Consider the following 25,296-nt stretch of genomic DNA (forward strand, 5'->3'; position numbering starts at 1 on the left):
CCATCAGCCCCTTCGTGGCCAGCCACCAGGGACGTCAATGAAATGGGGGAAACACACCCACCCAGCCCCTTTCACAAATGCTCCTGGTCACCCATTCCTCTCCTCCCGGCCTCCCTGCCTCATCTTGGCCTCTGCTTCTCCCCTTTTCACTGTTAGAACCCAGAGCTCAGGCAGTTCTGGGGACAGGGTTCCCAGCCTCCATCTGCATCCCAAGCAGCAGCTCTGGAGTGAAGAAGGAATGAGAGGGAGTGGGGAAGGGAAGGAAGAGAAGGGAAGGGAAGGGAAGGGAAGAGAGGGGAGAGGAGGGGAGGGGAGGTGAGGTGAGGGGAGGGGAGGGGAGGGAAGGGAAGGGAAGAGAGGTGAGGGGAGGGGAGATGAGGGGAGGGCATGGGAGGGGAGGGCATGGGAGGGGAGGGCATGGGAGGGGAGGGAGGAGAGGAGAGGGGAGAGGAGGGGAGGGGAGGGAAGGAAAGGGAAGAGAGGGGAGGGGAGGGGAGGGGAGGGAAGGGGAGGGGAGGGAAGGGAGGAGAGGGGAGAGGAGGGCAGGGCATGGGAGGGCATGGGAGGGGAGGGGATGGGAGGGGAGGGAAGGGAAGGGAGGAGAGGGGACAGGAGGGGAGGGCATGGGAGGGGGGGGAGAGGAGGGAAGGGAAGGGAAGAGAGGGGATGGGAGGAGAGGGGAGGGAAGGGCTCCTGGAGGAGAGAGGCCTGGAAGCTGCCTGAGGACCCACTTCTGGCCTGCTCCTCCAGAGCACCTAGCAGTCAGCATTCTGGTGGAGGAAGGGTCTCAGGACTCTGAGCACCCTGTGTGAGGGTGTACTGACTCCCACAGCACGCTTTCCTCCTCTTCCCAGGGTCACCCCTAAAGGCTCTCCTCACCCTGGCATGGCTGCCTCAGTAGCTGGACGACAGTGACATTGGTGAGGACGACGTCACGTTTCGACATGGCCTAAGGTCTCATGGCCTGGCTTCCTTGGGCCCCTCTGAGATGGTACTGAGGTGTGAGACTCCCCAGGGGTTGGTGAGTGTTCCCAGAGCCTTTGATGATGTCATATTGCCCAGTGACATCACAGAGGGAGTAGTGTGCAGGCTGGGGACCTTAGCCCACCACAGGCCTTTTGGGAATCCCACACTGAGTATTTCAAAGCCTCCCTCTGGCATCCAGAGTGGAATCTGCTGGGTTCACTCAGGTGCTTATGGCTGCTGTTCTCCTTCCTCCCTCCCCTGGTCTACCTGCTCCATAGTGTCCTGAGTCTCTGAGGCGTTTCCCTACCTCTCCAGGAGTCAGGAAAGACCTAGAAAGCCCCTCCCAAGTCTCCCCTTGGCTGCCTGGGTTCCCAGGGGCTTAAGCCCCCTCTTCTCACCCAGGCGGAGAATAGGAAGGAAATACTGTAAGATCCAGAAGTCTGGGAGGACAGCAACATAGCAGTATCTCTGTGACATGACGGGACTGCTGTTCTTCTGAAGTCACAGCAGACAGGGTTGCCTGCCCAAGAGCAAGGCGGTCAACATTCTCACGGATGGGGGAGGGGCTCATGAGCTCCAGCTAGCTCAGGAGCTGTGGACAGGGAACGAAAGAGTCAGTTTACCTTAGGATCCTAAGCCAAGCACTACATGATAGTTCACACCCACGAGTCTATTGGCAAAACAAATGCGTGTGGGCTTAAAAATAGAGATTGATACTCAGGTGGGTCGGTAGGTAGATGATAGATATATAGATGATAGATAGATAGATAGATAGATAGATAGATAGGTGATAGGTGGATAGATAGGATACAATGCTGTAGAGATGGCCCAGCCATTAAGAGCACTTGCTGCGCTAATAGTTGACTTGGCTTCAGTTCCCAGCACCCACATAGCGGTTTACAACCACCTGTAACTCCAGTTCCGGAGGGAGTGATCCACCACTCTCTTCTGGCCTTTTCAGATACTACACCCATGTGGTGTACATACATGCAGGCAAAATACTCTTATGTAGATGGAATTTTGAGGGGGGCAGCAGCTCACAAAAAATGATGCAGAGACTTATTAATTATAAAAGCTTGGCCTAAGCTTAGGCTTGCTTATAACTAGCTCTTATACCTTAATTTAACCCATAGTTTTAAATCTATGTTCCTCCATGCACTCATTACCTCATTTCCATCCTGGTTATCCCGTATCTGGCTCAAGACCCCGCCTGCCTCCTTCCCAGAGTGTACTCTGTCCAGAAGTCCCTGCTATACATCCTGCCTATACATTTAGCTTTTTATTAAACCAACCACAATGTAATGGAATATTCCACACCACTCGTATATATAAAATAAAAATAACTTTAAAAAATGTCCATGAAATTGGTAAAGGGTGGGAGGTAGAGAGGATCTGTGAGGAGTTAGGAAGTGGGGCATGGATGAACATGATCAAAACACGTTTTATGCACATAGGAAATTCTTAAAAAAAAGTGTACACACATAGACACACACAGACATACACACAGGACACAGAGACACACACAGATACCTACACACAGAGACACACACTCAGATACACACAGACACAGATACACAGACACACACAGAGATACACAGACACACAGACAGACAGACAGACAGACAGACAGACAGACAGACACACACACACACACACACACACACACACACACACAGCTAGATGTGGGAACATGCATCTCTCGTCCTAGAAGCTTGTGGGCCAGCTAGCCGGGATGACACAGCTCTGCAGAACAAGTGGAGACCCTTCCTCCACAAGGTCACCTACATACTCTGAAAGGGTGGGTGGGGCTTTGTCTCATTCTCTATGTCCCATTGACGACAAGTGTGTGTGACTCAAATCCCATTCATTAATGATGTGTTCGCATGTGCATATGTGTGGTGGCCAGAGGATGACACTTGGGAGTAGGCTCTCTACATGGGTCTTGGTGATTGAATTCTGAACCCATCACGCCTGGTAGAAAGTGTCCTATCCAGCTGAATTGTCTTCAACCCCATGTTTAACTTAGAGGTTATTCACTCCATAAATAAAGCACATTTGCCTTGCAGGTTTTTTTTTTTAATTAAGGGAAAGAAATGTTCATTAACTTCTATTTTAAACTTTATAATTTATAACTTTTTAATATATATTTTAAAGCTTTAAATAAAAATTCCTCATTACTATTATGTGTTCAGTTTTAGGCTACAACAAGATGCAAATATTGCACCCACATTGGTCACAGGGTTCTTTTCCTCCAGGGTTCTGATTCTGGCCGGTGGACCTGTGGAGGTGACTCGGTGGCTAAGGGCCTTTGCTGCTCAGCTCAGTCCCCCTGTTGAATGGCTCACAGCCCCATATATTCCTAGCTCCAGGGTAGCTGACACCTTCTTCCGGCCTCTATAGGTACCTGCTCTCATATGGGCATGCATTTACACTCATATATAAACAAATAAAATTAGAAATATATTTGTAAATATAAACCTATAAATTATATTCATAAATTATAAACATTAATAAAATAGATTAAAATATAACAACTTTTAAAAAAAGTTTAGGCTTGAGGTTGAGGTTCAGTAATAGAGAACTTACCTTACGTGCCTAAGAAGCTATCTGTTCTATTAAATGTGTGACCTATCTGATGTACACACCTTGGTTTTTATTCCTGCCTGCATATAGGGTGCTACAAGCCACATTATACAGTAATTGCTCAGCTGTCTTTTCAGGAGAGACTTATGAAAGCCAAGGGCTTTGGTGAAGGTTTTTAAACCAATTGACAAGGGTTTTTTTTTTGGCGTCATTGCTTTGTGAATGAGTGATGGTCCTTTGATGTAGACTTTCTCTGTAGCTAACTCCCTTTCTGTTACATATTTGGGAATTAATTTATATGGTTCAGAACTGTTTCCCCCAAGCTACATATAAAAATAGTTCCCACTGCCAGGCCTCTGTTCCTCTCTCCTAGGCACATGCAGAGATCTGCCTTCCTGAAATCATCTTTATCAGCAGAAACTTGGTCAGTGCTTAGGGTCCAGGCAGAGAGTGTCCCATCTAAGACCTTCACACATCTCTAAGGATGTAGAATTACTTCCTGTCCAAGCTGCTGCTCTGGTTTTACCCTTGACCAGTATGGCTGATAACAGCATAGCCCGGAACTGATAATTTAGAGGCCTGGGTCTCTTCTTGGCTTAGAGTGGTAAGTCTAACTCCAGACCTAGACCCGTAGAAACTGCAGCCTCTGGCGAATGTGCTAATCAGATCTAGAGCCCTGGCTTCTCACTGATTGTTTACATGGGTTGCTTGGTTACCCGATTCCATGCATGCTGTGAGAAAAGAAGTGGCATGATGATTTAAACAATCTGTGCCCTATTCATAATTTTACTGAAAATAAACCTTTCAGCTCTTTACAAACCACCTGAGCATGTAGCATGTGCACTAACCTTTCCTCTAGAATCCCCTGAGGATTTACTTTTTTTCTTAACTAACTTTCTCCAGTAGGAGTTCACTGGACGTGCACTGTCTTCGTGCAGACACATCTCTGTGTGTGTGTGTGTGAAAACCTTTATCTGATTTTTTATTTTTATTGAGCTCTACATTTTTCTTTTTTTAAAAAACATTTTATTTATTTATTATGTATACAGTATTCTGCCTGCTTATGCCTACAGTCAGGAAGAGGGCACTGGATCTCATTACAGATGGTTGTGAGCCACCATGTGGTTGCTGGGAATTGAACTCAGGACCTCTGGAAAAGCAGCCAGTGCTCTTAACCTCTGAGCCATCTCTCCAGCCCGAGCTCTACATTTTTCTATGCTCCCCTCTCTGCCTCTTCCTCCCCCCTTCAATCCTCCACCAAGGTCCCCATGCTCCCAATTTACTCAGGAGATCTTTTTTTTCTACTTCCCATGTAGATTAGATCCATGTATTTCTCTCTTAGAGTCTTCATTGTTGTCTAGGTTCTCTGGAATTGTGGTTTGTAGGCTGGTTTTCTTTGCTTTATATTTAAAAACCACCTATGAGTGAGTACATGTGATAATTGTCTTTCTGGGTCTGGGTTACCTCACTCAAAATGATGTTTTCTAGCTCCATCCATTTTCCTGCAAAATTCAAGATGTCGTTATTTTTTTTTTCTGCTGTGTAGTACTCCATTGTGTAAATGTACCACATTTTCCTTATCCATTCTTCGGTCAAAGAGCATTTAGGTTGTTTCCAGGTTCTGGCTATGACAAACAAAGCTGCTATGAACATAGTTGAGCACATGTCCTTGTGGCACGATTGAGCATCCTTTGGATATATACCCAAAAGTGGTATTGCTCGGTCTTGAGAAAGGTTGTTCCCTAATTTTCTGAGAAATTGCCACACTGATATCCAGCAATGCAGAAGTGTTCCCTTTATCTCACAGCTTCTCCAGTATAAGTTGTCATCAGTGTTTTTGATCTTGGCCGTTCTTACACGTGTAAGATGGAATCACAAAGTTGTTTTGACTTGCATTTCTCTGATGACTAAGGATGTTGAACATTTCCTTACTTATCTGATTTTTTTTTTATGGGACAAAAGTATTCTGGCCCTGGAACCTGCTAGGGCTGGGGAATTGCTGGTTTTAAGGGTATATATTACTGGGAGCAATTGTAACGTGTAGAACAAGGGGGAACAATGAGAAATGATGGATTGAAGGGAGAAGAATAAAGAAACATGAACAGCTGGATTCTCTTGTTACAAGACTTCTCTACCTTCATATTTTTAACCCCCCCCCCCTTCGCTTATCATGGCGTCTTTAATTGAACCTACTTTAAGGCTCCGGTTAGTAGTGAGATGCTGGAGATTGAATCCAGGTTCTCACATAGGCTAAGCGTGTGCTCTGCTGTGGACTCACACTCAGCCTACACACACCTTAAACTGCAATGACTCCTGACCATCAGTGATGTGGAAGAGATGGAGCTGGAGCACGTGTGGACACAGGGTTAGTGCAGACACTCAGTTTGCTAAATACCATGCCAAGAGTCTTAGCACTTGGGAGGCTAATGCAGGAGGATTTCTGTAAGTTTGAGGCTAGCCTGGACTACATAGTGAGACCCTGTATCAAAACAAACAAACAAACAAACAAACAAACAAACAAACAGGGGACTGGAGAGATGTCTCAGTGGGTAAGAGTGCTTACTGCTCTTCTAAAGGATGTGGGTTTGATTCCCAGCACCAACATGGCAGCTCACAATCTTCTGATGCCCTCTTCTGGCCTCACACAGGCCCTAGGCACACACAGACAAATATTCAGGCAAAGCACCCATACATGTAAAATAAAAAATAAAATAAAATATTAAAACAACCAAACCTGTTCCTGCAATATTTAGTAAGCACGGGTGGATGGGTGTTTCTGTAGTGAACACATTAGGTCTCCCATTTCCTCAGTTTCTTTTCTTTTCCCTTCCTTGCTGGAGTCAACCCCAGGTCTTGGGCATGCTAGGAAGTTTACTTCCACTGATCCACACCCCCAGGCCCTCAGGTTATTGTATTTCTTCTCACCCCACATCTCCATGTGGAGGTCAGAGGACAACTTGTGGGAGTCGGTCCTCTTCTTCCAACTGTGGGCTCCAGGATTTGAACTCAGCTCCTCAGGCTTCGCAGCAATCACCTGCTACCAGCGAGCCAACCCTCAGCTCTCATGTATTTTCTGGTCCCCAGTCCTGAAGCAATTGCTAAGCCATGTCCCATTGCAGCTCATTGTTTGCCTTGTAGTTTTCCTGTATCTAGCATCTACTGACGTCCTCTTCCCTGTTATCCCTGCTGGCTGTGTATTCTGGAGGTGCTGCGTCCACAGGTGTCCCTCAGCATCTGGGGCAGTACCTGGCACAAACTGGGCCTTCTTCTTTTAAGACAGTGTTTATTTTATATATCTGAATGTTTTACCTGCATGTATGTCATTGTGCTGTGTGCATTCCTGGTGACTTTGGAAGCCAGAAGAAGATGTCGATTCCTCTAGACCTGGAGTTACAGATGATTGTCAGCCACCCTGTGGGTGCTGGGAACTGAACTCAGGTCCTCTGCAAGAGTAATCAGTGCTCTTAGCCATGGAGCCACCTCTTCAGGCTCTCTCTTCTTCATTTCTTGAGACAAGATCCCATGATGTAGTTGAAGCGGTCCTCAGACTTGCTGTGATCCTCCTGCCTCGGCCTGCTGGGTGCTGGGATTACAGCTGTATGCCGCCATGCCCTGTTTACAGAGCAGCTTTCAGGAAGTGTCCAGGCAAAATCAAGGTGAAGACATCCCCTCAAGCCCCAGGCCTTGCTTGCATTTTAGTGACTCACTAGCAGGCTCCTTCCCCTGCAGGGCCAGTTGACACGCAGCTCTGACCAAGGTGGGTGTGGGGTTTTGTACAGGGAGGAGTCACTATCCTAGAGAGAAGGGTGGAAGGCCCAAAACTCATACAATGACATAACCTCTTCCTTCCCCAAATCCCCATGGAAGCTTCCCATAGGTTACACACAGAGGTCTCCCAAAACCAAAGCCAGATCTCCATTGTGTCAAGAAACAGCCATGGGACAAGAGTCAGCAAGGCCATCTCCTGCTTGGATGGCCCTAGAGAAGTAAACTAAAAATAACCCGGAGGGAGGCAAGCACGGATCTGTAATTGCAGCTGAGGCAGGAGGATCATAGGATCAAGGCCAGCCTGGTCTACAGAGCTGAGTTCAAGTTAACTTAGTCTCAAAATAAAAATGTTTTAAAAGGTCTGGGTGTCATGGTGCAAACCTTTGTTCTTAGTGTTTGGAAGGCAGAGGCAGGCAGATCCCTGGGAGTCTGAGGCCAACCTGGTCTACACAGTGAGTTCCAGGGATTCAAAGTGAGATCCTGTCTCAAAAAGTAAAAAATAAAATAAAATAAAATGTAAAATTGTTTAGGATATAGATAACCTTGCAGACACTTGCCTAGCATGTGTGAGGAAGCGGTATATATGGGAAGGGCCATCTAGACGCTACTAGGAAAGGTTTCCTTGGTATGGTGGCCACATACCTGTCCTCTCAGACCCTGTGAGGCTAACGCAGGCAGATTAAGAGTTCTGTACTAGCCGGAGCTACATATAGAGATCCTGTCTCATAAATCCAAAGCCAGAACCACATCAAAGAATCCTGCTGTTATTCTTTTGGCCCTTTAAGGGGCAAGCCACGCCCACTCCCAGCGGACCCCCCCCTCCCCAGTGCCCCGCCATTTGGATCCCTCTCTCTTCCTGTCCTCTCTCTGCGTGCACGCGTGTGCGTCTCTATGTCTCTCTCTGTCTCTCTGTCTTTCTGCCCCCCTTCTCCCTTTCCCCTTCATAACCCCCTGAATAAATATTCAACATGTTTTGTCTGTCCATGTCTCTGTCTCCTATCCACCCGCCCCGCTGCGAGCTGCTCCCGAACCGGGACCCGCAGGGACCCACTGGGCTCCCACTGCTCTGTGAGCTCGCCGCCTGCTCACATGACCCCCGGGGATCTTGCAGGGACCCACAGTCGTCTCTGCCTTGGGACTGGCTGCTCCCAGAGTCCGCTCCCTGCCTACAGTTGCCGCCTGGGACTTTGTAGCATTTTTAAAAAAACAACACCCGCTCTGTGCCAGATGTGGGCATGGTGGTTCTTGCCTGTATTTCTAGTACTTGGGATGCTGAGGCAGGAAGATTGCCATGCGTTCGAGGTCAGGCTGGACTACAGTATGAGGCCCTAGCCTAAACAAAACAAAAATGAAACTAGCTTTTGTAGACCAAGAGCTAGTTCCAGGAGAGTCTCCAAAGCTACAGAGAAACCCTGTCTCGAAAAACCAAAACCAAAACCAAAACAAAAAACAAAAATGACACACAGCTCCCCAGGATCTGATGTCAAGAGTTCTCTCAGCAGCTGCTTCTGGTCAATGTCCTGTGTCCATCTCCTTTTCTAACTGTGGCAGACCCTGGCCAGAGCTGGGGAGCCCCAGGCAGTCCCCTCTGCAGGGCGGTCTGGGTAAGGCACTCACTGTGACATTTTTGGACAGGCAAACACCCTGTGTGAACATATACTGAAGTGTGACATCCCAAACCCTGAACTTCTTCCACTGGTGTCAAAGAACCAGCACAACCAGATGGCCAGAGGCTGCTGGCAGCAGTTAAGGAGAAAGATGAGACTTCCTGAATCCGGTGGCAAATGGGGACAGAAAGCTGAGAAGAAGGGGTGATGGAGGGAGAGAAGGATGGAAAAGAATGTATCACGTGGGGTATGTGCCTGCAATCCCAGCGCCCGGTCGTGGCCTCGGAAGGATCAAGAATTCAAGGCCAGCCAGCCTCTGTTCTGGGTTACATGAGACCCTACTACAATAGAACGTAGAAAAGATAGGATACCTTGTCAAAAGGTGAAGGGCCAACCTATCTATCCTGGGGTGGACCAGGATTCTGATCCCCCTTCCACCCCCACACCCTGGATCACTTCTTTGCTTGGCCTTTGATTCTCCATCATTTAGAGATGCTCCTGGCTAAGTGGCATGCCCCAAACTGCCTAGAGATCTGCCTTTGTCATTGGAGTGTGAAACTGGGAAGCAAATCCACTCTGTAGAGGGGCCCAATTAGCCACCCTTTGCTGACAGAGCTAGGGAAGACAGAGGCTCCAGGGTCCCTGGTCCTGGGATGTTTGGTTCTGGGTGTGGCTGCTGTTTCTTTAAGGGGACCACCTCATGCCCTGGTTTGAAGTTGAAAAACACGTGCTGATTTTCAGCCACACCTGGCACCCACACACATAACTCTACCACCTCCACTGGCACACACCCTCCGCATTCCTCCGTGCCTGACCGTCCCACTATTACCCCTTCGTTCAGCCGCACTGTTGGCATTAAAACCTAAATATCTTTGCCCCACTGTTCCCCACCCACTGGCTCTTGTTTGCCTCCCTCTAAACTAGGGTAGGCACACCGTGGATGATCCACCAGCCACTACCTGCCCTTCCTTCTAATGCTGGGCTTCGACCCCAGCCTAGGCTCTCAGCTGATTTCTCCAGTAATCTTAACCTATAGGGCAATGCTTGGGGCTTCAGGTCCAGGCATTGGATGCCCCAGGGGAGGAAGGAAAAGGTCCTGGCCCCCAGCCCGTATGTTTGAGACAGTTGCTGTTGCACAGGTCTCTGAGCCTCTCCCCAGGGCTGCTTCAACCGGCTTTTCAGGTACCACTGCGTCCTCTCCCAGCATATGATGATCAGCCCCCCTGCCCTTGCCCACGGGCTGGGAGGAAAGAGGCCTGGATTCTGTCATGAACATGTGATCCTGGTCCCAAAATTTGCAACCATCTCCAAGAGACCCCATGAAATTTTGGGGACCCAGGTACTCCTTCTCTCCAGCACCCTGTGAGATGGGCTCAGGCTTGGACTATCCCTTTGGTTTCTAACCCATCCATGTGTTCCATCTATGAATACTTACTGAGCCCCAGTTATTGTCCTCCAAGTTGGGGCTGTAGCCCCAAACAAACACAAAGGGCCTGTTTGCTGGAAGTGTACAGTCTGGCAGGTGAGACACTATTAAAAACTAAATCCAATTTAAGATTGTGATAACTGCTATGGAAACAGAAGGATGACGTCACCAAGCATAACAGTCATACCTGTAATACCACACTGTGCCTGGGGGTGGTCAGGCAGGCCCTTCTGTGATGCTGGCCATTTGAGCCAGGTGCGGAATGCGTGGAGCCATTAAGGTGACACCCCAGCTTCCAGGCACAGGCAAATACGTCAGGCAGTAACGAGAGGGCTGTGGGAGGAGCTGGACAAGGGCCATGTAACCGGAGCAGAGACGGGGGTGGCAGAGGAGCCCCCAAGAACAAAATCGGGTAACTCTCTCAGCTCCCGGGGTTCTCTCCTCCTCCCTGACTGCTTTCCATGTTTCCAGAATTATCCAGCTGGGCAAGCTGTATGTTCAGATCTCTAAGAGGGCTGACAGGGTGGTTCGGTAGGTGCCTGAAGGTGGACTTGGGAGCAAGGAGGATGACTGGTGGGGGAGGAAGGAAAACAGGGGATTGAGCAGGGCAGAACCCTATACTGGGGTGGAGGGCCTGAGCGAGTCAAGGAGCAGAGATGCTAGCTAGAGTCTTCTCTCTCTATGACTCACCCTGTTTTCCTCTTCGTCCTTCTCATTGCTCAACAGCAACTGTCTTTGGGAAACACCTCCCTGACTGGGAACTAAGTCACGGCCTCACAGGGGCAATTGAGTCATGAGGGGTGGAGAAGAGGGAGGGAGGCAAAGGATAAATAGCGGCCTGGCTTCTCCAGCTCCTCTCTGCACCCTCTCTACCTTTCCAACAACATGCGTCTCGCCAGTCCGCTCAGGTCCTGCTGCCTCCTACTGCTCCTGGGGGCTCTGCCTGCATGGGCAGCCCACGATGATCCCCTTGAGAAGGTCATAGAAGGGTTCAGCCGAGGGCTGAGCAACGCAGAGAGAGAGGTGGGCAAGGCCCTTGAAGGCATCAATAATGGAATCACTCAAGCTGGAAGGGAAGTGGAGAAAGTTATTAATGGACTTAGCAACATGGGGAGCCAGGCTGGCAAGGATTTGGACCGTGGCTTGGACAAGGTAGCCCATGGCATCAACAATGGCGTCGGACACGCAGAAAAGGAAGCAGAGAAGTTAACCCATGGGGTCAACCACGCCGCTGGACAGGTTGGGAAGGAGACAGACAAAATCATCCATCATGGGGTCCATCACGGGGTCAACCAGGCGGGCAATGAAGCAGGGAGGTTTGCTCAGGGGGCCCAACATGGTTGGGGGCAGGCTGGAAATGAGGCTGGGAGGTTGGGACAGGGGGCTCACCATGCTCTTGGTCAGGGTGGGAAGCAGACAGAGAAATTAGGTCAAGGGGCCCACCATGCTCTTGGTCAGGGTGGGAAGCAGGCAGAGAAATTAGGTCAAGGGGCTCACCATGCTCTTGGTCAGGGTGGGAAGCAGGCAGAGAAATTAGGTCAAGGGGCTCACCATGCTCTTGGTCAGGGTGGGAAGCAGGCAGAGAAATTAGGTCAAGGGGCTCACAATGCCTTTGGTCAGCCTGGGAAACAAGCAGAAAAATTTGGTCAGGATGGTCACCATGCGTTTGGTCAGCCTTCGAAGGAAGTAGAGAAGTTTGGTCAAGGGGTTCACAACGCTTTTGGTCAGGCTGAGAAGGAGGCAGAGAAATTGGGTCAGGGGGTCCACCATGCCTTTGGTCAGGCTGGAAAAGAAGGAGGGAATGTTGGTCAGGGGGTCCACCATGCCTTTGGTCAGGCTGGGAGGGAAGGAGAGAAAGTGGTGCAAGGGGCCAATCAGGGACTTAGCCATGCTGCAATGGAGGCACAACAGTTTGCCCATGCTCATGGCCATGGTTATTATGCTGCAGGGCAGCCTTGGCAAGAGGGAGACAAAGTAATGCATTCTGGAGTCAACCAGGCTGGGAAGGAGATGGAGCATTTTGGCCAGGGTGTCCGCCATACCATTGACCAGGCTGGAAAGGAGACAGAAAAGGTGGTCCAAGGGGTCCAGACTGGGGTCAACCAGGCCGAGAAGGAGGCAGAGAAAGTGGGTCAAGGGGTCAACTCTGGGGTCAACCAGGCCAGGAAGGAAGCAGAGAAAGTTGGCCAAGGGGTCCACACTGGGGTCAACCAGGCCGAGAAGGAGGCAGAGAAAATTGGCCAAGCGGTCAACTATGCTGCTGGCCAGGCCGAAAAGGAAGCGGAGAAGCTTGGCCAAGGTGTCCACCATGCTGCTGGCCAGGCCGGGAAGGAAATGGACAGGTTGCAACAAGATGTACATAATGGGGTCAACCAAGCCAGCAAGGAGGCCAACCAGCTGCTGAATGTAGGTGAACAGAGGTGGGGAAACTGGGGGGACGGGGGTCGTGGGAGGGAAGAGACTAAACTCTTGGGAAGCCATAACACTGCGTTCCCTCCTGTCTATCTCCATTGCTGCAGAGCTGGTGGCCAGCTGGTTAGACAAGGTGGAAGGGACCCAGTCCCGTTGCTGGGGAACTGTCCTGCTAGATGAGGGTCCTAACCTGTCCCCACTCCTGTAACCAGGAAATAGCCCTGAGCTCAGACATTGTACAAGCAGATGGAGGCTGAGAAACCCCAGAGCATGAGGAGGCGCTTTGGCTGAAGGCTCTGTTGTGTTCCGTCCTTGTAACAATCCTCTGAGGTGGTCAGGATGAGGGTCCTGACTCTATGACATTCAGATAAGAAACTAAGGCTCAGAGAGGCTAAGGGGACTCAAGAGAGTCACATGACAAGTGCCCAGTGGAGGAGATGCAGCTCTCTTTCTTCCTTTGCATCCTGATTGTGTGGCAGGGGAAGCTTCTCGGGGACTCTCTTACCTGTATTTCTAGAGGGAACAGATGCTGGAGGCCAGGCAAGCAGCCACAGAGCAGGCACCAAAAAGGACTGGGAAGCAGTGTCAGGCTGACTTTTGCATGGCCCAGTTCCCAGTTCTCCACACCCTGTGAGCAGTTGTGGAGATCAACAAGCTGGGACACCACCTTGAGGATGAGTCTAGGTCTCAGAGCCCAGAGTCACCTCTGTTGCTTGGAGGGAGCCACAGAAGGCTGGAGTGTGGAGGAGGGGACCAGAGAGTCCTGGGTGAAGACCCAGACCCTGAGTGAGACACTGAAATAGAGGCTGGGGGAAGGGCAAGAGTGGTTGCGGGTGGGGTGCCACTTGGGAGGATGTGTTGAATTACACATGGTGGTCAAGAGTGGGTATGAATTGTGTTAGGCTTGAGGCTAAACTGTGTGGAAAGGCATTTAAAAACCAGGGCTGAGGGTGAATGGTGTCTCTGGCATTTGTGTGGATCCTCCGAGTTCTCCTTCTCCAAGAGGGAAACATTTCCCTAATACTGACTTTAAGGTGAGCTTGGGTGAGGCGAGTCAGAAAGAGGCAGGCATCCTTCCTGGAGTTCTCTCTCTCCACCTCTCCCATGGGGTCAGCAGCTGGGACTCTGGGTTTTCTTTCAGGACAGTTGAGTGAGGACCCTGGGCTCCTACCCAGACCCAGTCATCTTAGAGGGGGGCAGATTCTCGGGTGGGCAGGAAGGAATGGGGGAGACCTCGCAGGTTAAGGGATGGTAGTGACGATCTGGGCTTTGTCTTTAGGGCGCTCATCAAGGCGGGCACGCAGGCCAACACGGAGGGGCCGCAACCACTACATTAGCATCTGGGGTGAGTCTCTGGGTGTAACATGGATTTGGAGCTAGGAGAGGGGAGTGGAGGCTGCTGGAGGTTCTCCTAAGAACGGCGGTTGACTGAAGGTCAGTGACTGACTTTGTCTTTGAATTCCAGGCCTCGGTCAACAAGCCATTTATCAACTTCCCAGCTCTGTGGAGGGTGAGTGCTTCTATGATCCCCACTGTCCATCCATCCTTCAACCTTGAATTCCCTTCCTGTAGTCTTCTTGCGGTCAGCGTTCCTTTGGGCAGACTCAGCCTCTGTTGAGACCATCCAACCTGTTCTCCTAGCTTTGCGCTCGTCTTTCGTCACACACTTGCAGCTTTTGGGCACTTTCCAGTCCCAACGAACAAACATAAGCTGACAGAAATCACCTCTAGGGCCCTGGGGCATCTGGGAGCCAGGGTGGGGATGCTGAAACCATCCCTCACGTGCCCATCTGGGTTCCCCATCATCTCTCCTCCCATTCCCAGTGACTAGCTGCCTCTCCTTCTCACTGGCCTTCTTGTGAATGCCTCTGCTACCTGCCCTGCTGCTTTGCGTGGGTGAGCTGAGTAGTGGTAATTTGTCTTGGCAGGAAGCTCCCTTCCAGGCTGAGAGTATAAAGGTCCCTGTGGAATTCTGGTCCTTATTCTAGGTCTACAATCTTGCTTTGCCTTTTTAAAAAAACATTTGAAATTGTGTGTGTGTGTGTGTGTGTGTGTGTGTGTGTGTGTATACACTGTATGTTGGATTCTTGTGTGTGTGTGTACTCTGTGTTGGATCCCTCTGTGTGTCTTTGTGTGTGTGTGTGTGTGTGTGTGTGTACACTGTGCATTGAATCCCTTAGAGTTACAGGTGTTTGTGAGCTGCCTGGTATGGGTGCTGGGATCTACACTCTGGTCTTCACGACTGAACAGAAACTGCTATTATCTGTTTCCTGAGCTTAGGGCCCAGGACCCAGGGTGTGTGACAGCCCTACCTTGGAGTGGCAGAAGATCCTCTGAGGTGAAAACACAGGGCTTCTTCTGTAGAGTGCCTTCCCTCAGCCCATCTCCCTGGGACTGGCAGCCCACTATTCCAAGAGAAACAGCTGTCTCCCTGTCATTTCTCTAGGGTAGAATAGAAGCCCAGATCTCAGGACCCTGTGGCCATGCACCTGTATCTGACCCCCCTCTCTTCTCTTCCAGAGTATCACCGCCATCATGCCCTAAACTGATGCCCAGGCAACACAGAATGTTCATGTTGTCACATCAGCTGGAATGGCCTGGAGGAGCTGGGGGTGGCGGAGAGCTTCCTGGGTGTCCTTAGCGGGGGCTGCTTTGAGCTTTGTGAATAAACACGAACACGCTGTCCTTTCTCATCATGGTTGACTGTGCTCCCTAGAGAGGGAAGGGCGGGGAGGGGCCTTGCATTGTCTCTTGTTGGGTGGAAGGAGGAGGGAATTTGCCACACAGGATGGAAAGTGCTGGAGACTCCAAGCTGATTGGCTTGAAGAGGGCAGTTCCCGGAGGTGAGCCACACTTGGCTAACAACATGTAGTGTTTGTGCTCAGCGCTGGGAAAGGTAGCTGGGAAGGGAAGCAACCGCTGGTGGGGTGTGTGGTACCCAGTAAGAAACAATGGCAGCTTGTATCCGTTGTGCAATAAAGACATGCTGGGAGCTTTCCAGGCATGATCTCACCGAATCCTCCGACCGCCCAATTAGGTAAAAGTTTTGTTATTATCCCTAGGTATGGAGGAGTCTCATGGATGCTTGTGCAGTTGGAAAACACATGGGCAGTTAGTGTAGGGGACGAAACAGCTTTGGAGCTGCAAATCCTCTCTTGTTTTGCAGGAGGGTAAGGCAGCGAGCGGACTGGGAGGAGACTGGACAAGTGACAGTGTTTCTCAGGGAAGGGGAAGATGGACTCTCAGCTGGGAGGTTCTTGGACAGGTGGAAGAGCCTCTTCAGTGATGTGGGTAGAGACACGGAAGGTCCAGGGTTCAGGAACCGCTCGGGCACAGAGGGGTAACAAAAGCAGCCAGCAAGTGCCAATCATAGGGGCTGAGCAAAGCTTCCTCATGCCCGTCTGTCTCACAACCAAGCACAGACGTAGCATTACCCTGTTGGCTGCATGGAGATTCCTCAGGGCGAGGGCACACTGGGAATCCTTCACCGGAAGCAATAGGCTCACATTGGGCACCACTGAACTGCACACAGGATGCTACCTTGCATTTTCCGTGGTCTCCCTGCCGCTTCACAGATCCAACCAGAGCACCAGGAGAGCTGCAGCACCCAGGAACCCAGCCTGTAGGATTTCTACCTCCTGTGTCAAGCAGGCAGCGGTGTGTGTGTGTGTGTGTTTACAGTCAAAGTCTGCAGTCTGTTTCCAGTTCCCTCATCCACCCACTGGACCACGACTAAGACAGGGGTCTTGCCCTGGGGAATTAGGCTTTGCTGGGATGATGTTAGACCATGGAAAGCCCAAGCCAGGCTGCAGTTTCATCACAGAGCGCCTGCCAACACCGAACACCCCCTTAAAACACAAAAAGATGCCCCAAGGCACCTAGGAGCCTACCTTTGCACAACAAAGGCAACATCCCAGATGTTTCTAATGTGCTGCCCTTTCCCCATCTGATTTTGTGGAGTTAGTGCACGCCTTTAATCTCAGTCCTCAAGAGGCTGGGTCAGGTGGATCTCTGTGAGTCTGAAGCCTGCCTAGTCTACAGAGTGAGTTCCAGACCAGCCAGGGAGACCTTGCTTTAATTTTTTTTAAAGGAAGTATTATCATTTCATAATAACATCTGAAATATTCTGAAAGTGTTTTAGCCAAAGAAAGAAAGAAAGAAAGAAAAGGAAAAAAGGGAAAGAGGTTGCGATTTCATCATTCAGATTCCCTCCTTGTCGTCGTGAGCTTGCTTGAGCACACGCCTGTCCATCTAGCCTCAGAACAACCCTTTAAAAAACATGTATTTGTTGTGTGTGTACGTGTGTGGGCATGCACACGCCACAGCAGAAGACAACTCGTGGGAGTCTGTTTTCTCTTTCCACCATGTAGGCCTCAGAGTTGAACTCAGGGCCTCAGACTTGGCTGCAGTCTCCCTCGGGTGCCGAGACATCTTGCTTCTTCTTACGATTATCATTTTATTATAATAGCTATTTTATTGTTATTATTTTTTTTTCAAGACAGGGTTGCTCTGTGTAGCCCTGGCTGCCCTAGAGCTTGCTTTATAGACCAGGCTAGCCTCGAACTCACAGAGCTCCACCTGCCTCTGCCTCCCGAGTGCTGGGATTAAAGGTGTGCGCCACCACCACCTGGATTATTATTGCCATTATTACTATTACTATTATTATTTTAATAGGCTTTCCCCATTTAGACCAGATTGGTCTCAAACATTTCTTACCATATGCTGTGGTACATGTTCATCATCCCAGCACTCAGGAGGTAGGGGATAGGGGTGGGTGATGGGGTGGAGGGTGGGGGAGTAAAGGGCTGGGGAGCAAGAGGACCCCAAGGCCAACTGGGGCTATACAATTCATTCTTGTCTCAGATCAACAAGGATCACAGTAACAACAACAAAACAACAGAAACTCTTTATCATCCTGCTTCTACTGCTGATTGAAGGGATTGCAGGCATGTACGATTATCAACATTTTTTAAGTGCATTTCAAATTATACTATGGAAATATGTGGGCTGCATGTTGGTAAACAGAACCAGGTCAGACACTTGGCGACACTGTGCTGGATTCCCAGAGAGGGACCGGTCCTTCTGGGAGGAGTTCTTTATTGCCTGCTTTCCAAAGGCAGGATTCAAGGGCACCACTATTCTTTTACCAAGAAAAACTTGCATTGGCTAACTTTCAAATTCCACGACTTTATTTATGTGTTTATGCGTTTATGTATCTGTGTGTGCGGGTGCACTGGTGCCGTGACCAGTGTGTGGAAGAAATCAGAGGACAGCTTTGCCAGAGATGATTCTGCCACTTGGGGGCCCTGGGATTGGACTCAGGCTTGGCAGGCAGCCCCCTTATCCACTGAGCCACTGTTCATGTCTTATGATGTTTTCTCACCCGGTTTGTTTGCAGAGTAGCCCTGAGGGTACCAGAGGAGACTGGCAGGCCCCTCTTTCCTGGGATGGGCGGGGTTTGCTGCCCTCTGCTGGAATGTTCCCTCCTCATCCTCCGGGTAACAGCTGCCTTGACCGCATCCTATCTGACCATTACTTCCCATACTCTCTCATGACACCCTGAGCTCGGTCTTCCTGGTGCCCGTGGCAGTTTGCAACTATACCACAATGTTACTTGTTGAACACTCATCTCCCCCAGGGAGCTCCGGCCAGGGGCAGACCCAGATGTCTGACACATGAGCTAACCGGGGCTAGGCCGTGGACTGAGAGGAAGGGAGAAGCCCTGAGCTGGGAAGGGTGGGTCCAGAGAGGCAGAGGAAGGACCAGTTTCTGCAGAGGCCTAAGAGTAGGGTGAGGAATTTGGGCGGGACCTCACTGCTTGCCCTGCCACCTTTCAGGGCCCTTGCTGGGTCTGTGCTAAGCACTTTACAGACATGATTCATTGTGTCTTCACAAGGCCCCAGAGGCAGACACCCTCGATATCCCCCTCACAGATGATGGAGAAGCAGTCAGAGGGAGACAATTGCCTAAGGCCACCCAGGGCAGCCCTTCTGTGTGTGCTGCCAGGCCACCTGAGAGGTGGTCTGTCCTCCTGTGACCTGCAGCAGGGGGTAATAGGCCGTTTATAAACAAGTTTCTGACTTGCCCTTTAAGGACAGGTGTGTGTGTGTGGGGGGGCACCACACGACTATTAAGCCAGGGTGTGGTTGTACCCATCTGACACCATGGCAGAAGGGATTACAGAGTAAGGCGAGAAGCAGAACATGAGTACAGGCTAGCCTGTACTACACAGTGAGTTCCAGGCCAGCCGGGGCTATGTTATAATACCGTGTCTCAAAATACGATATTAGGTGGCTCTGCAGGTAAAGGCTCTTGTTGCCAAATCCGATGACTTAAGTTCAGTGTCCCCATGCCCCACATGTTTGAAGGGGAGAAAAAACAACTCCCATCAAGTGTCCTCTGACCTACCCATGCGCGCATGTGTGCACGCATGCCCGCATGTACTCACACACACACACACACAAAATGCTTTAACAAAAAAACAAAAGCAAATCAAAACAAAAATTAAAAAATCATCAAGAACACAGCCAGGGCTTCGCATAGAGAAACCAATTCTGTCACAAAAACCAAAAACCAAAGTCATCAAGAACAATAACAATTATAAAGAAAGCATCCTGACACTTCCGCTGGGGCCCTCTGTGCACTGTTTGAAACCTTCCCCTGTTCGCTGCAGCTGAGCCTCACATCTGTCTGTCTTTACAGAAGTGCTGAAGGCTCCAGGAGAGGAATAGGATGTGGCAGTCCCAGGTTGCAAGCAGGACCCCATAGCACAGAGTAGGGACCCGAGCACCCCCAAGACTATCTCCCTGCGTACTTTGTCAGTCTCCCTTCTTTCCCTGAGGCCTCCCCACTGGTCTCTGTGTACTTCCCACCCCAGAGAGTTTCCAAAAGCAGCAAGTGTTCCCCAACCAAAGTCCTCACAAGAGTTCCCAAGTCCCCAGAGCCTTCCACCCTCTCTGACTTTAGTTTCTCCCATTGCCTGCTCCAGCCACAGTGGTCTTTAAGCAGAGTAAGCAGGCGCCTGCCGCAGGGTCTCTGCATGCTGTCCTGCTTGAAGACTCCACACCCTCTGCTTCTTTTCTTTCTGTAGACGGCAGCCTACCAGCTGATCTGAAAGGACTTTCCTTGATCACGCTGGATGCTGAAAATGCCAGCTACATTTTCCCTATTCCCCCCCACTTGTAGGTTTCTTTACAGCTCTGCCCAGCACTTGATAAGTTTCAGCGCAGGAAGTAGTAAAGAGGAAAGAGAGACTTAGACAGAGACTTAGACAGGATGTTATTATATGCAGGAAGAAGGCTGCATGCTGATGCTGCAGGGACCAGTCAGAGTCAGATGTGGGCTGCACTATTCCCCATGAGTTTTTTTTTTAAAGTCTGTTAGGTCAGAGAGGTGGCTCAGGGGTTAAGAGTACTTACTGCTCTTGCAGAGGACCCAGGTTCAATTCCCGGCACCTACATGGTGGCTCACAACCATCTGCAGCTCCAGTTCCAGAGGCACACACACACGGTACATAGGCAAAATATCAATGCACACAAAATAGTAACACATAAGTTTGATTATTTGTTTATATATGGTATGTGTGTGTATATATATGTTCATGTGTGTGTGGGGTGTCATTTACATGCAAGAGTCACGGTGTTGGTTCGTGCCTTCCACCTTGTTTGAGACAGAGCTTCTTTGCTTGCAATTGTATACTCCACACTAGCTGGCTCAAGGGCCTCTGGGCATTCCCCTGTCTCTCTCTCCAGTCTCGCTTTCGGAGCGCTGGGATAACAGATGGGGGCTACTGTGTCTGACTTACATGGGTCCTGGGGATTTGAACACTGGTCTTTATGTTAGCATGGCAAGTGCTTTATCCACTGAGCCACCTCCTAATCTAATTAGAATACTCTAAAAAGTTTCCTTTATTTTTACTTTATCTGTATGGCTGTTTGCCTGAGCCTCTGTCTGTGTACCACGTGCATGCAATGTCCGTGGAGGCCATAAGGTGTCAGATCCCCGGAACTTGAGTTACCGACGGTCATGAGCTCCCATCTCTCCAGCCACCCTCACTTTTTTGAGACAGGGGGTTGCATAGGCTGGTCTTGAACTTGGGATCCTTCTGCCTCAGCAGCTGGAGCGATGAGGTCACAGGTGTGCCGCACCATAGGCAGCTCATTAAAATGAACAAAAAGATAGGGTGAAACTTTCATCCGCATGTATACTGCATAAACTGACAACAGGATGGCTCCCTGGCATGACTGAAGAGAAGGGTTTCATTGAGGACACAAGGGAGAGAACAGCCAGAGGCATCTGGAGGAGTCCAGAGCAGACAGAAGACAGAGCATGGAGTAGACAGAGCATGGCCAGCAGACTGGACCTTGCCTTGAGCAGGGAGAAGAGAGAGAGAGAGAGAGAGAGAGAGAGAGAGAGAGAGAGAGAGAGAGAGGGAGAGGGAGATGGATAGCGGAGAGGGTAGGAGAGGTAGGGCGAGGTAGTGTTTTCTTTAGGAGGGTTTCTGTCTTTTAGGGAGGTATGTCTTGTCCTCTGTCTCCTGACTTCTCTCGCTAGCTCTCTCTCTGCTCTCGAGAGAGAGAGAGAGGATGGGGTGAAAGATGAAGACCCAAGAGAAAGAGGGTGGGCAAAAGAGGGGACAAAGAGAGAGAATGTAGCCAAAACAGTGGGGGTTATAAAGAGAAATGAGTGGCTGGGGGGAGGGGTGTGTGCGTGAAGGACTAGGTACCCGTGATACTGAGGAAGTTTGGAAGCCAGCATGCAATCTGGAATGCTAACAGGCACCACAGATAACCATTTGTCTCTTCTGTCTGAGGGCCATAGCTCCTTTGATAGAGGGAAACTGCCTCCCGAGTCCTGAGGAATGCTGTCTTTTGGGGAAGTGGAATTCCTTTGGACCTGACATATACAATGTATTTTGATTGTTCCCACCCTCTTCAGCTCCCCCCACGACCCACCACCCATCTCCCTCTTTTTGTTATTGTTACTATTAATAGCCCCTCTCTCCAGTCCAGCAGTGCTGGTCATGTGCCAATGGCTACGATGGAGCCATCTCCTGGGAGTGGGCAACGCCCCAGTGGCCACATTCCAAAGAAAAGTGACTAGCTCTCCTTCAGAAGCCACCAACCGCCAACAGCTCCGCACCTAGGGTTAGGGCCCTAGGATCCCTCTCCCATATGTGCTGGAATGTGGACTCCCTCGGTCTTGTACAGGTTGTAGCTGGCAACCGCAGTTGCTATGAATCATGGGTACAACAGTCCCGTCCTGTCCAGCAGCCAGCAATGTGCAGCTCCCATCTCCATCCTCCTTCTTAGTCTCTGCACTGGCTCTTTGGGGATGTTTCCTACGCCTTGAACTGTGGGAAGTTGGTAGAGGTGACCCATCTAAGGCTGAGCACCTGCCGTCATTGTTCTCAATATATTGACCAGTCCTGAGTCTCTTGCTAGCCACTGCCCACTGCAAAAAGGAGCTCCTCCAATCAAGGTGAAGAGCATCAAAAATCTATGCATATAAGCATAAAGACTAGGAAGGAAGTTTGACATGACCGGTTAGTAAATCAGCACCATAGGTCTCCCTCCAGGGTCTATGATTTCTCAAGTCATAGGCTTTTGACCAGGTTTACAGTGCCACACACAAACTCCCTTCTGTAGAGCAGGTCTCAGATCCAATCAGAAAGTGACTGGCTACCCCATAGTCATCGAGCCACTATTGCCCCAGAGGCTATAACTTTCGGGGTACTCCAGAGTGCAGGGCCCAACCCTGGAGAAGACCATATTTCTCTTCTGGCAGTCTGCAGGGCACCTTCCAGCACTGTGAGAGCCAGCCAGCTGGGAGAGAATTTCCTGAACAGTTGAGACTGATTTCTGGGTGTTCTGTAACCAAAGCGTGCGAGTGCCACAGAGTCCAGAAGAGGGCGCTGGACCCCAGCCAGTTGTGAGCCACTTGGTGTAGGTGCAGGGGGCTGAAACTTCCTCTGGAAGAGCAGCAAGCACTCTACCCACCCCCAGCCCCCAGGCAGGGTTTCTCTGTGTAGCTTTGGAACTTGCTTTGTAGACCAGGCTGGCCTCGAACTCAGAGATCCACCTGCCTCTGCCTCCTGAGTGCTGGGTTTAAAGGCATGTGCTACCACCTTCCAGCCATAGCAAGAACTCTTAGTAATCACTGAGTCATCTCTCCAGCTAACTTTCCTTTATAACAAAGAACACCCAGCAACTGTACCCAGCTACAAAACAATGCCTAGGACAGATAATCGTTTCTTATTTTAATGAGCAATATAAAGTATTCTATTTATTTATCATCATCATCATCATCGTCATCATCATCATCATTATATGGTGTGTATGTGTCTAAGTGTATGAATGCCCCACGGTACATGTGTGGAAGTCAGAAGACAGCTTTCAGTCCACCATGTGAGGTCGGGTGATCAAACTTGGACGGTTAGCCTTGGTGGCAAGGGCCTTTTCCTGCTGAGTCATCTTGCCAACCCGTAAAATACTTCTTATTATATTCTTCGTTGTTTGTTTGAGATAGGGTCTTGCTGTGCAGCCTGGGCTGGCCTTGAATTCGTGGTTCTCCTGACTCACCTTTCCCAGTGTGGAAATGTGTGCACCATGCCAGGCTCCCGGGATAGTCTTAGGAAGAAAGTCAGTTGGTACACGGAAAACAAGCACTGATGGAGATGGGACAGAGCAGGTGTGCAGGGCTAGGTGCGTGAAACTGGCCAGGGGGACCACAGTGAGCATTCTGTCTGGACTTCCTCCTCTATCCACCCTGTGAGTGGGATTGGTGGGCCCAGGCAGTAGAGGCTCTGTCACTCATCCCAGGGACCCAGATTTCCTCCTGCGTCCGCTCTTCCCACGTCGCTCCAGAGAAAAATCAAAATTAATTCCATCTAGACAAGCAAAGGTTGGTGTGACACGCTGCAGGGTCAGACAAGGCTTAGTAGCTCAGGCTCTGCCAAAGGCAGGTCCGGGCTTGGCTCTTGGTTCGGCTGCGGGCCCTCTGTGTACTGTGAGCCACAGTGTCTACATCTCTAAATGGAGGCAATAAAAACAGCAGTCCTCCTGGGTTAGATGACTCTGACCATACAGAAACCAGCCCAGAAATCTGGGTGCGTAGAAAGCTTTTGATAAACTGAACTGTGATTATTACTATTAATTAATATTAGTAGTATTTTAACTGAGTGTCAGCAATGGAAGAACAGGGAGGTAGGAGGGGGGACAGTCAGGAATGGTGTTGATACACAGAGAAGTGTTGAATGGTACAAGCTGGGGTGCGGGTGTTGGGGTGGGGAGCGACGTTGAGAAAGGCAGATGGAAACTGGTCCCTCCTAACTCGGTGATGAAGCCGGATGATACAAAACAGTTCCAAGTGGGAGGGCCTAGGGCCTCTGGGAACAGAGAAGCAGTCACACTTGTCAAACAGGGATGAGATGTGGGGAGGATGCTTGGGCTCCCCACTGGAACTGTGACCGAGGGTGAGGGGGTGATCTTGTGCTGACCCTCCTCCCTCACTAGAGCTGCCCTGGCCCCTGGGGAAGGCTGCGGGTAGCGAGCAAGCAGCACAGTGACCATGAACTCTTACAGATCCACATGGCCCTCCATCCAGGTAAACAGGATGGGTCTCTGGGTCAGCTCCCTCCCTTGGTCTTTCCCGCCTACTCTTCCCCTGGGGGTGGCTGACCCGCCCAGCTCCCCTGCTCCACGCCCAGGGCCCCTGAGCTCTCCATGACAGATGCCCAAACCCTTCCTGGCTTGGCCACTCAGAGGTGTCCCATTCCTTCAATACCAGAGTCCCCAGAACCTCAGACCTTAGCAGATATTCCAGAGTTCCCAATGTCTCCTGGGCTGTGGAAGAACAGTCACCTGTAGGTGGGCAGGCATGCTGGGAGAGAGATGAGAGCAGGGAATGCCCGCGGAACTTAAGAAGGTGCCAAGAAAGGCCACCTCTCTCCTGTCCTTGTGCCCCTGAGCTTGCTGGCTTACCTGGGATGGGTCCCCTACTGTTGTTGCTTCCCTGACCTTATATCCCTGGGGTCTCACCTGCTTGTGATTCCTGTTTCCTAAGTACCCCCACCCTGCCACCTCCAGAAGACATCAACACCTATCTCCTCAGATGCTCCTGTCCCCACCCTGTGCCCCAAATTCCTGCGGTTAGGCAATTGGAACACTTTTGTATCCCTCTCATCCTCATCCCCCTCCCTCCCTGATGTCCGGCTCGCTCTCTGTTTCAACACAGGCTCTCACTCACAATTAAGCTTCATTACCCTATCGGTGGGTAGGCCCTGAGTCACTGGAGGAGGGACCTTGTGCTGCCCAGCCCTGCTACCTTCTCCCAACCTACAGTATAAGGGGCAGTGGCAAGAAGGAGGATTCTGGAAAGCAGGGGAGTCTGGGAAGAGAGAGAGAAGGGCTGTGGGTCCTGAGGGAGGGAAAGCAGGAAAGCAGAGGAAGAAAGAAAGGCAGGAGGTTCCATAGTCCAGAGGAAGACAGAAGGGAGCAAGAGCCACATTGGGCTGCAAAGATCCTCAGGGCAGAG

General features: G+C 50.4%; 1 protein-coding gene across 1 annotated transcript; it reads left to right on the plus strand.

Moving 5' to 3' along the window:
- The first annotated feature begins 11,235 nt into the window (after positions 1 to 11,235).
- On the plus strand, positions 11,236 to 15,408 carry Sbsn (suprabasin). The gene is made up of 4 exons (XM_038340773.1): positions 11,236 to 12,756; positions 14,042 to 14,107; positions 14,228 to 14,272; positions 15,283 to 15,408. Exons 1-4 carry the CDS (start codon positions 11,236 to 11,238, stop codon positions 15,304 to 15,306), a joined length of 1,656 nt encoding a protein of 551 aa, XP_038196701.1. The 3' UTR covers positions 15,307 to 15,408.
- The last annotated feature ends 9,888 nt before the right edge of the window (positions 15,409 to 25,296 follow it).

The sequence above is a fragment of the Arvicola amphibius genome, chromosome 8 (assembly GCF_903992535.2).
Source record: "Arvicola amphibius chromosome 8, mArvAmp1.2, whole genome shotgun sequence".
In the NCBI taxonomy this organism is placed as follows: Eukaryota; Metazoa; Chordata; class Mammalia; order Rodentia; family Cricetidae; genus Arvicola; species Arvicola amphibius.

Coding starts and splice junctions, on each gene's coding strand:
- Sbsn (XM_038340773.1), top strand. CDS start 11,236: ATGCGTCTCGCCAGTCCGCTCAGGTCCTGCTGCCTCCTACTGCTCCTG. Junction 12,757..14,041: donor AGGCCAACCAGCTGCTGAAT/GTAGGTGAACAG, acceptor CTTTGTCTTTAG/GGCGCTCATCAAGGCGGGCA. Junction 14,108..14,227: donor CCACTACATTAGCATCTGGG/GTGAGTCTCTGG, acceptor TTTGAATTCCAG/GCCTCGGTCAACAAGCCATT.